Source organism: Oryx dammah, unplaced genomic scaffold (genome assembly GCF_014754425.2).
Source record: "Oryx dammah isolate SB20612 unplaced genomic scaffold, SCBI_Odam_1.1 HiC_scaffold_19, whole genome shotgun sequence".
In the NCBI taxonomy this organism is placed as follows: domain Eukaryota; kingdom Metazoa; phylum Chordata; class Mammalia; order Artiodactyla; family Bovidae; genus Oryx; species Oryx dammah.
The window spans coordinates 85335581-85348135 of NW_024070203.1; the positions used below are offsets into that span (position 1 = coordinate 85335581).

General features: G+C 40.0%; 1 protein-coding gene across 2 annotated transcripts in view; it reads right to left on the reverse strand.

The window, feature by feature from the left end:
- Positions 1-12555, reverse strand: part of DECR1 (2,4-dienoyl-CoA reductase 1) — a 47380-nt gene that overhangs the window by 11458 nt on the left and 23367 nt on the right. For both annotated transcript variants that reach the window (XM_040261110.1, XM_040261111.1), the window contains exon 5: positions 11525-11672. In XM_040261110.1, coding sequence (XP_040117044.1) covers positions 11525-11672 — 148 coding nt within the window. The remainder of the gene's footprint in view (positions 1-11524; positions 11673-12555) is intronic.

Sequence of the window (12555 nt, forward strand, 5' to 3'; positions counted from 1 at the left end):
CCTCATAAAAATAAACCAAAAATGAACTAAAGGCCTAAATGTAAGACCTAAAACTATAACAATCCTAGAAGAGAATAAGGCAGAACACTCTCTGACATAAATCATAGCAATATTTTTGTAGATCTGTTTCCTTAGACAAAAGAATAAAGGCAAAAATTAGCAAATGGGACATAATTAAACTTAAAAGCTTTTGTACAACAAAGAAAACCATGAACAAATTGAAAAAAAGAAAAAGCCTACTAAATGGGAAAAAATACTGACAAATAAGATAAGCAATAAGGGGCTAATAACAAAAATATATAAATAACACATACAACTCATATAAAATAAACCAAACAGCTCAATTAAAGAATGAGCAAAAGACCTGAATAATCTATCTCCAAAGAAGATATACAGACATCCAGCAGACATAAGAAAAATGCTCAACATTACTAATCATCAGTTCAGTTCAGTTCAGTCGCTCAGTCGTGTCCGACTCTTTGCAACCCCATGAATCGCAGCACGCCAGGCCTCCCTGTCCAGCACCATCTCCCGGAGTTCACTCAGACTCACGTCCATCGAGTCCATGATGCCATCCAGCCATCTCATCCTGGGTCGTCCCCTTCTCCTCCTGCCCCCAATCCCTCCCAACATCAGAGTCTTTTCCAATGAGTCAACTCTTCGCATGAGGTGGCCAAAGTATTGGATTTTCAGCTTTAGCATCATTCCTTCCAAAGAAATCCCAGGGTTGATCTCCTTCAGAATGGACTGGTTGGATCTGCTTGCAGTCCAAGGGACTCTCAAGAGTCTTCTCCAACACCACAGTTCAAAAGCATCAATTCTTCGGCACTCAACCTTCTTCACAGTCCAACTCTCACATCTATACATGACCACAGGAAAAACCATAGCCTTGACTAGACGGACCTTAGTCAGCAAAGTAATGTCTCTACTTTTGAATATACTATCTAGGTTGGTCATAACTTTTCTTCCAAGGAGTAAGCGTCTTTAATTTCATGGCTGCAGTCACCAAAAAATAAAGTCTGACACTGTTTCCACTGTTTCCCCATCTATTTCCTGCTGGGGGCCAGTGTGAGGAATCCCGCCCATGACAAAGTCATGCAGAAGGAAGCCTGACAAAATACAAGGACGTGATCAGGCTTCAGGGGTTCCCCCTGGAATTTCCTGAGCATCCACCTGTCAAGACCAGAGTCTGCCTGCTTTACTGTGTTATGCTTTCCACCTACTCTTCTGTCATTAACAGGGGGCTGTCCCCCCACCACCTTTTTCTGGAAAAAATTAGAGCTTTTAGATAATAAATCTCCTGGGCATAATATGAGTGTTTCAATCCAAAAACCCCTCTGATGGCTTTCTAGCCTGCCTGCAGGACTTGTACAGCTGTGCATGTGATTGTTTGAGGCCTCCTGACCACGGGAGGCACAGGAAGCTTAAAACATCCTAAGAATGTAGGGGCTTCCGAGGAGTCAAAATCATTAGAATAGGACTGATTAAAGGTTTCATTTGTTGAGCCAATACTGCTGCCAAATTTTCATATCTTTTATTTGTAGAGATAGTTGGTATATAGAAAAACAGGTAGTAGACCTGGTATTAGCAACATTAGATCTTTGAATTAAGTACTTTCTTTGTTATAACCCACTGCACCTTTGTTCTACAGGAATGTAACTTTATTTAGTACATTGAGGGTGATGCAGAGTAAAGAAAAAACACTTCTAGGGAAAAGGAGTTTTCTTGTTGATAGACAATTATCCAGGAAGAGAGCCATAAAAATGTTAACAGGCCTCTTGGCCAGAAGATAATGTAAACCACCTGAGACCTTTTGTATACGAGACGGTATGCAAAAAGCAAGCCTGGTCTCAATGAGGGTCAGGACTGCTGCCCCTGCATAACTCTGCATATTCCACTATTTCTTTATGTACAACTTGGGGTATATAACCTGATTTTGAAAAATAGTTTTTGAAGTCTTGCACCAATGCTGGGCTTCCCCATGTCGTTCTTTTCTTCCCTTTTTCGGCTGAATTCCCATCTGGAGCGTGGAGGCTCACCACATCTACTTACTTGCCCTGGCTGCTAAGATCCACGCGAAAGGGAGCCTAAGGTGGGGCACCCTTCGATATTCAAGTGGACGCTCGTGGCCTAACGTAGATGGTGCAAACCTCTTATCTCGACGTTTTATTGGTTTTCCCTGTAAACCAAGTTATTCAGCCTCTTTTTCTCCACCTAAATTCCCTACTATACAATTTCTTCCTAATCTAATCTTATATCTCTAAATAAATAAGTTTTCCTCGCCTATCCATCTCCCCCTTGAATCACCCTGGATCCACCGGGGCTGGACCCTGGCAATTTCCCATGAAGTGATGGGACCGGATGCCATGATCTTCGTTTTCTGAATGTTGAGCTTTAAGCCAACTTTTTCACTCTCCTCTTTCACTTTCATCAAGAGGCTTTTTAGTTCCTCTTCACTTTCTGCCATAAGGGTGGTGTCATCTGCATATCTGAGGTTACTGATATTTCTCCCAGCAATCTTGATTCCAGCTTGTGCTTCTTCCAGCCCAGCGTTTCTCATGATGTACTCTGCATAGAAGTTAAATAAGCAGGGTGACAATATACAGCCTTGATGTACTCCTTTTCCTATTTGGAACCAGTCTGTAGTTCCATGTCCAGTTCTAACTGTTGCTTCCTGACCTGCATATAGGTTTCTCAAGAGGCAGGTCAGGTGGTCCGGTATCCCCATCTCTCTCAGAATTTTCCACAGCTTATTGTGATCTACACAGTCAAAGGCTTTGGCATAGTCAATAAAGCAGAAATAGATGTTTTTCTGGAACTCTCTTGCTTTTTTGATGATTCAGCAGATGTTGGTAATTTGATCTCTGGTTCCTCTGCCTTTTCTAAAACCAGCTTGAATGTCTGGAAGTTCACGGTTCACGTATTGCTGAAGCCTGGCTTGGAGAATTTTGAGCATTACTTTTCTAGCATTTGAGATGAGTGCAATTGTGTGGTAGTTTGAGCATTCTTTGGCATTGCCTTTCTTTGGGATTGGAATGAAAACTGACCTTTTCCAGTCCTGTGGCCACTGCTGAGTTTTCCAAATTTGCTGGCATGTTGAATGCAGCACTTTCACAGCATCATCTTTCAGGATTTGAAATAGTTCAACTGGAATGCCATCACCTCCACTAGCTTTGTTCGTAGTGATGCTTTCTAAGGCCCACTTGACTTCACATCCCAGGATGTCTGGGTCTAGGTGAGTGATCACACCATCGTGATTATCTTGGTCTTGAAGATGGAGAAAAGGAAAGATATAAGCATCTGAATGCAGAGTTCCAAAGAATAGCGAGAAGAGATAAGAAAGCCTTCCTCAGCAATCAATGCAAAGAAATAGAGGAAAACAACAGACTGGGAAAGACTCAAGATCTCTTCAAGAAAATTAGAGATACCAAGGGAACATTTCATGCAAAGATGGGCTCAAAAAAGGACAGAAATGGTATGGACCTAACAGATACCAAGGGAACATTTCACACAAAGATGGGCTCAAAAAAGGACAGAAATGGTATGGACCTAACAGAAGCAGAAGATATTAAGAAGAGGTGGCAAGAATACACAGAAGAACTGTACAAAAAAGATCTTCAAGACCAAAAAAAGAGACCTTAGGACAACATTAAGCACATCAACATTCGCATTACAGGAGTCCCAGAAGACGAGAGAGAGAAAGGATCTAAGAAAATATTTGAAGAGCTAATAGCTGAAAACTTCTCTAACATGGGAAAAGAAATAGCCAACCAAGTCCAGGAAGCACAGAAAATCCCAGGCGGGATAAACCCCAGGAGAAACACACCAAGACACATAGTAATCAAACTGACAAAAATTAAAAGACAGATAAAATGTTAAAAGCAACAAGGGGGAAATGACAAGTAACTTACAAGGGAACTCCCATTAGGCTATCAGCTGATTTCTTAACTAAACTTGTAAATCAGAAGAGAGTGGCATGATATATTTAAAGTGATGAAAGGGAAGCAACTACAATCACGAATACTCTACCAAGCAAAACTCTCTTTGGGTTTGACGGAGAAATCAAAAGCTTTCCAGACAAGCAAAAGTTAAGAGAACTCAGCATCACCAAATCAACTTTACAACAAACGCTAAAGGAACTTGTCTAGGCAGAAAACAAGAGAAAGAAAATATCTACTTATAGAAAATAACCGCCAAACAAGAAAACAGTAATAGGATCATATATATTGATAATTACTTAAATGTAAATGGATTAAATGTATCAACCAAAAGACTGGCTGAGCAGATGAAAACACCTGCATGTTTGCACTTCCACTTATCACATCACCCGGCTTGATCCCCCAAACTGTATGTAATTATTTTCTATTGTGAGGTTAATCACGTTCCCATTATGGCTTGCAACAGTAATTATCTTTCATTTTTTGTCTGGCTATTGATTGTGAAAACTGATCAACATCTTTTACTGTTGTGACTATGTAACCATTACTCACTTAGTACCATGGTATCATGACTGGTCAACAGAAAATAGAAATCTGTATCACCAAAAGTAGCATTTAATAGAAAAACCTGTAATCATTTTTAAAAATCCAGATGCATATCAGTATTACCTTGGAATTCTTTGAAAAATACAAATGTCCAGGTGGTGTTTTTTTTTTTTTGTCAGAGTTTCAGATACGTTCCTAATGAGCAGCCATGTTTAAAAACACTGGACTCTGTGAGGGTCTCTTACTTTCATCTAGCTTGTTTCACATTTTCTATTTTACCTTCAGTGCTCCCATCTCATTTAGTTTATGTTTTCCAATTTCTCCACCTTCTCTTTTTTTTTTCCTAATGTTCTTTCTCAAGCCTTTAACAAGCATAGTAGAAAATCTTTTGTATACATATATATAAATCATATAGGGCTTCCCTGATAGCTCAGTTGGTAAAGAATCCACCTGCAATGCAGGAGACCCTGGTTCAATTCCTGGGTCAGGAAGATCCCCTGGAGAAGGGAAAGGCTACCCACTCCAGTATTCTGACCTGGAGAATTCCATGGATTATATAGTCCATGGGGTAGCAGAGTCAGACACAACTGAGTGACTTTCACTTTCACATATAAATAATATGTATAATATATATATTTGAAGATTTACCAATTTTTGCCTAACTAAAAAATTTATGACATTTTGATTTCACCTGATTGACTTAGTATGAATAGAACGCTAGATTTCTAACTTTAAAAATAGATATGCAACAAGCAATAAAGGTTTACTATGTAGCACAGGGAACAAAGTCAATATCTTATTATAACCTATAACAGAAAATAATTTCCAAAATAATATATGTGTATATGTATAACTGAACCACACAAGAAAAGAATTCTACTTCTTGAAATTTAGTAATGTTTAGTAATGTTTTTGTCAGTTTTCCTAAATGTCCTATGGAAACCAAATAACAAATGAGATACAAAATTTTAAATATAGTTCTGTAGGATATAAGATTAATATAAATATAAAACTATTATATTTAAATTATTAATGACATCATTCAAGACACATCTATTCTTATTTTTTCTGCAATTGAAAAAATATTCTTAGAGAAGTACTAATATGTCTCACTATGATTATATATTTTTTCCTTTTCCCTTACATTTCTTCTCATCTTTGCTTTATGTATCTTTGTTTCTCTGCTCTTAGGTGTGTAATGGTTTATGATGTCTATCTCCTTTGTGAATTGTACCTTTTATCACTAAAAATATCATCTTTGTTTATAAAAACAAAAGATGGAAGAAAAAAGATATTGTAAGTATTCTAAAATATTTCAAGGAAAACATGAGTATAATTAGAAATACAAAAGTAAAACCAAATAGAACTTCTAATGCTAAAAAAACATCTGAAATGAAAAATCAAAAGAAATGGTCTTAGTTGCAGAAGAAAAGATCCACACTCTTGAAGACATCACAAATATCAAGCATGGAAAATAAAGGACAAAGAAGGGATAAAAATTGAGGGGGAAAAAAAGGCAGAAAGTCAATAAGCTGTGGAAGTATCTAGCATGTTAACATATATATAATTGAAGTCCCAGAATAAAGGAACAGAAAAATCATTTGGAGAAATAAAGACTGCAAATGTACTATATTTGATAAAAACTACAACCTCTAGAGACCAAACAGAGAAGGCAATGGCATCCCACTCCAGTACTCTTGCCTGGAAAATCCCATGGACGGGGGAGCCTGGTGGGCTGCAGCCCATGGGGTCGCAAAGAGTCGGACACGACTGAGCGACTTCACTTTCACTTTTCACTTTCATGCATTGGAGAAGGAAATGGCAACCCACTCCAGTGTTCTTGCCTGGAGAATCCCAGGGACGGGGGAGCCTGGTGGGCTGCTGTCTATGGGGTCGCACAGAGTCGGACATGACTGAAGCAACTTAGCAGCGGCAGCAGCAGCAGCTAGAGACCAGATAACCTACTCCTTTATCGTTACTTCTGTTATTACCTAGAAAGGGTCTATAATCCTCTGGATCATAGAAAAAGCCAGAAAATTCCAAAAAACATCTACTTCTGCTTCACTGACTATGCTAACACCTGTGACTGTGGATCATGACAAACTGGAAAATTCTGAAATTCTGAAAGAGATAGAAATACCAGACCATCTTAACTGTCTCCTGAGAAACCTGTATGCGGGGCCAGAAGCAGCAGTTAGAACAAGACATGGAACAATGGACTGGCTTGAAATTGAGAACGGAGTACATCAAGACCATATATTGTCACCCTGCTTATTTAACCTCTATGCTGGGTTCATCATGCCAAATGCTGGGCTGTATACTCACAAGCTGGAATCAAGATTGCTGGGCCAAATAGCAACAACCTCAGATAAGAAGATGATACCACTTTAATGGTAGAAAGTGAAGAGGAACTAAAGTGTTTCTTCATGAAGGTGAAACAGGAGAGTGATAAAGCTGGCTTAAAAACTCAACTTTTAAAAAATGAAGACCATGGCATCTGGTCCCATCACATCATGGCAAATAGATGGGGGAAAATTGGAAACAGTGAAATATTTTATTTTCTTGAGCTTCAAAATCACCGTGGACAGTGACTGCAGCCACAAAATCAAAAGATGCTTGCTGCTTGGAATAAAACCTATTAAAAAAACCTAGACAGCATATTAAAAAGCAGAGACACTACTTTGCCAACAAAGGTCGCTATTGTCAAAGCTATGGTTTTTCCAGTAGTCATGTACAAATATAAGAGGTGGACCATAAAGAAGGCTGAGAGCCACAGAACTGATGTTTTTGAACTGGTGTTGGAGAAGACTCTTGAGAGTCCCTTGGACTGCAAGGAGATCAAACCAATCAATCCTAAAGGAGATCAACCTTGAATATTCATTGGAAGGACTGATGCTGAAGCTGAAGCTCCAGTACTTTGGTCACCTAATGTGAAGAGTGACTCATTGGAAAAGACCCTGATGCAGAGAAAGATTGAGGGCAAAAGGAGAAGGGGGTGACAGAGGATGAGACGGTTGGACGGTATCACTGACTCAATGGACATGACTTTGAGAAAACTCCAGGAGATAGTGAAGGACAGGGAAGCCTGGCATTCTGCTGTTCATGGGGTTGCAAAGTGTGAGACACAATTCAGTGACTGAACGACAGCAGACTAGGAGGAGATATTCTAAATACACACTATATCTCACAAAGCACTCAGCTCAGAGTCTATGAAAAATCTCTATAAATCAACAATAAAAACGTAGAGCAAAATGGAACAACAGACTGGTTCCAAATAGGAAAAGGAGCATGTCAAGGCTGTATATTGTCACCCTGCTTATTTAACTTCTATGCAGAGTACATCATGAGAAACGCTGGGCTGGAGGAAGCACAAGCTGGAATCAAGATTGCCAGGAGAAATATCAATAACCTCAGATATGCAGATGACACCACCCTTATGGCAGAAAGTGAAGAAGAACTAAAGAGCCTCTGGATGAAAGTGAAAGAGGAGAGTGAAAAAGTTGGCTTAAAGCTCAACATTCAGAAAACGAAGATCATGGCATCCAGTCCCATCAGTTCAATTCAGTTCAGTTGCTCAGTCGTGTCTGACTCTTTGCAACCCCATGAATCGCAGCACACCAGGCCTCCCTGTCCATCATCAACTCCCAGAGTTCACTCAAACTCACATCCATCAAGTCAGTGATGCCATCCAGCCATCTCATCCTCTGTCGTCCCCTTCTCCTCTTGCCCCCAACCCCTCCCAACTTTTCCAATGAGTCAACTCTTTGCATGAGGTGGCCAAAGTACTGGAGTTTCAGCTTTAGCATCATTCCTTCCAAAGAACACCCAGGGCTGATCTCCTTTAGAATAGACCAGTTGGATCTCCTTGCAGTCCAAGGGACTCTCAAGAGTCTTCTCCAACACCACAGTTCAAAAGCATCAATCCTTTGGCGCTCAGCTTCCTTTATAGTGCAACTCTCACATCCATACTTGACCACTGGAAAAACCATAGCCTTGACTAGACGGACCGGTCCCGTCACTTCATGGCAAATAGATGGGGAAACAGTGGAAACAGTGTCACACTTTATTATTTTGGGCTCCAAAATCACTGCAGATGGTGACTGCAGCCATGAAATTAAAAGATGCTTACTCCTTGGAAGGAAAGTTATGACCAACCTAGACAGCAGGATTGGGAACACGTGTACACCCATGGAGGATTCATGGTGATGTATGGCAAAACCAATACAGTATTGTAAAGTAAAATAAAGTAAAAAAAAAAAAAAAAACAGCAGACATTACTTTGTCAACAAAGGTCCATCTAGTCAAGGCTATGGTTCTTCCAGTAGTCATGTATGGATGTGAGAGTTGGACTATAAAGAAAGCTGAGTGCAGAAGAATTGATGCTTTTGAACTGTGGTATTGGAGAAGACTCTTGAGAGTCCCTTGGACTACAAGGAGATCCAACCAATCCATCCTAAAGGAGATCAGTCCTGGATGTTCATTGGAAGGACTGAAGCTGAAGCTGAAACTCCAATACTTTGGCCACCTCATCAGTGTACAGTTAGTCACTTAACACTTACTGATGACTTTTGAACTGTGGTGTTGACTCATTGGAAAAGACTCTGATGCTGGGAAAGATTGAGGGCAGGAGGAGAATGGGGTGACAGAGGATGAGATGGTTGGATGGCATCACTGACTCGATGGACATGAGTTTGAGTGAACTCCGGGAGTTGGTGATGGACAGGGAGGCCTGGCGTGCTGCAGTCCATGGGGTCACAAAGAGTAGGACACGACTGAGCGACTGAACTGAACTGAACTGAAAACTGTCAGGTTACAGCATCTATAACTGACAGGAATTTTGGCAGAAAAAAAAACTGGCTCCATCTTTTAAGAAGCCTGAGCTAATATAATTTTAATGAAGTCCATAGAATTTTAATTTTAATCCAATGTGATGAGTAAAAATAGATCAAAGTCTATATTACAGTGAAAGACAATAATGAGAAAAGGAAGGAGAGTCAGATAGAAATCAAGAATAACAAAGACGGGCAGGGGATGAAATAAAACAGACAAGACAGGGAAATACCAAGTGATGAGAGAGACCAAGATGAAGAAATAAACAGAGAAACAAAAGTGAAGAGTTGATAGAGAGTGAGAGTGAGACAGACATACGGAGAGCAACAGAGAAATGAGTAAGAGGTGTGGAGAGAGAAAATCAGACACAGTGTGGATAATTCTCAAATACACTTGAAAAAGGATATAGTAAGAAGAGATACAGAAGAGATACAAGGATCCTGGGAGAGAGAACAGAGAGAAGTCAGCCCACATGCGAAGAGTTGACTCATTGGAAAAGACTCCAAAGCTGGGAAAGATTGAAGGCAGGAGGAGAATTGGGTGACAGAGGATGAGATGATTGGATGGCATCACTGACTCGATGGACATGAGTTTGAGTGAACTCCGGGAGTTGGTGATGCACAGGGAGGCAACTCTTCTCTATCTCCCCACTCATTCATCCCTCTTAAAAACTTTTTTAAAAAAAGCAAATTCCCTATCTCAATCATATTCGCTTTGCTATAATAGGAATTGAAACATAGGATTTCAACTTCAATAAGAGAATGGGGAAAAGATGGAAATTGTTAGCACATGTGTAGAAAAAAGCTAATGCCCCTCTAGAATCCTTCTGTCTGTCCCTATATCCTTTCTCAAGCTGATTTGAGAATTATCCACACTGTACAGAAGAAGAAATTGAGTCTAATGAGACCAAAGCTTTGAACCAATGGAAGGAAACTGATCAGCTCCATGCCACTCCCCTCAAGCCCCATACCACTCCCCTCAAGCCCCATGCCACTCCCCTCAAGCCCCAAAGGACATCCTTCAAGTAACACAAGGCTACTTCCTCCTTGTCCTGGTTCAGAATACTCTATCACCTCTCTGAGAAAATACCTGCACCCTTCAAGTCCCAACCACAGCCTGATCAGGGACAGTGTCTTATTCACCTCTGTCATTCGGGCATGCAGCACACAGTATGGTACACAAGTCATCAGTAAGTGTTAAGTGAGTAACTGTACACTGATCCTAGACATACTGGTTTTTCCTGTAGTCATGTATGGATGTGAGAGGTGGACTATAAAGAAAGCTGAGCGCTGAAGAATTGATGCTTTTGAACTGTGGTGTTGGAGAAGAATCTTGAGAGTCCCTTGGACTGCAAGGAGATCCAACCAGTTCGTCAAGGAAATCAGTCCTGAATGTTCATTGGAAGGACTGATGCTTAAGCTGAAACTCCAATACTCTGGCCACCTGAGGCAAAGAACTGACTCATTGGAAAAGACTCTGATGCTGGGAGGGATTGGAGGCAGGAGGAGAAGGGGACGACAGAGGATGAGATGGCATCACCAACTCGATGGACATGAGTTTGAGTGAACTCCGGGAGTTGGTGATGGACAGGGAGGCCTGGTGTGCTGCGATTCACGGGGTCAGACATGACTGGACTGAACTGAACTGACTCACTTGGTAACACTGTATCATGACTGGTCAACAGAAAATAGAAATCTATATCACCAAAAGTAGCATTTAATAGAAAAACCTGTAATCAGGTTTTTCTGAGTGACTGAACTGACTATTCCTTGGACTGCAAGGAGATCCAACCAGTCCATTCTGAAGGAGATCAACCCTGGGATTTCTTTGGAAGGAATGGTGCTAAAGCTGAAACTCCAGTACTTTGGCCACCTCATGAGAAGAGTTGACTCATTGGAAAAAACTCTGATGCTGGGAGGGATTGGGGGCAGGAGGAGAAGGGGACGACTGAGGATGAGATGGCTGGATGGCATCACGGACTCGATGGACGTGAGTCTGAGTGAACTCTGGGAGTTGCTGATGAACAGGGAGGCCTGGCGTGCTGCGATTCATGGGGTTGCAAAGAGTTGGACACGACTGAGCGACTGAACTGAACTGAACTGAACTGACTGTACAAGTACAGACATTGCATCATTAAGTATCCCAGGGCTTAGCACAGAACCTGCACACAGTAGGGATCCAATTAATATGTGAAGAATAAATACACATACCTTTCTGTGCTTTGATTAGTTCCTTCCCAATTGCTAGAGTCACAAAGGCTGTGCCGTTCAGAACTATGTCAGTTATCGTCTTCCAAGCATTAGGAGAGAGTCTTTCAGAGGGAGAAATAAAATTCCCTGCTGCATTGTTTATCACAATCTAATAAGTGAATAGGCAAGTTATAGAAACTTAGATGAGGAAGAATATTTTTCCTAAAGGGCTTTTATTTCTGAAACTTATCCAAATAATATAGTAAAACTAAAGTTCATAGTCTGTTATGAAACAATACCATGAGATTTGGTTCAGTTTTACCTTCTGTGAGCCTTTGAAAATTTCCTATTATTGTTTACCAAATTTTGGAATTCTAATCCCTGTCTCAAAATTAGGGTAGAGTCTATTACTAAATTATACATATAGATTAAGCATGTCTAGGATGTGATTATTAATTTCAAGGAATCTCAATTAAAGTACCTTTAATTTCTGGTATCATTTTGGCTTAATTTAGCTAATGAAATTCTTGGTTGATGACCTGCTTCTTCAATAACAATAAAAATTCCACTTAGTTCTCTAGTAGATACTGATTTGTCCAAAAATATCTTTAACATAGAAAAGTGCTATCTTTGAGACTACTGGAGAAATGGCTTCTTTCCAATATGTGAACCAAACAAAAGCAAAACATCCATGTATATCTCAAGTCTTACAAGGAGAAATGTGGAGCTATTTTGTAGGTTTCCTTGTTTGTATTATTTTCCTCCATGGACAGAGATAATCCAAAATTATAAAGAAAAGCAAAGAGCATGAATCATTTAAACTAAATATTGTGCTCTTGGATAGCTTACTCTTATTTATTTATTCTTATTAAATAAAGTGAAATAAAGTTTGTTCTATATGATTATAAATGTATTTTTAAATTATTCCTGAAAGGAAATAGTATAGCAGTCTACCTACTCTACTCCCTGGCAAAAAGAGCTGGCTTTTTGCTAGCAGAGGAAAATAGGGGCTTCTTAACACAGCGCTTGCTCAGCATCAATATTTTATTTCA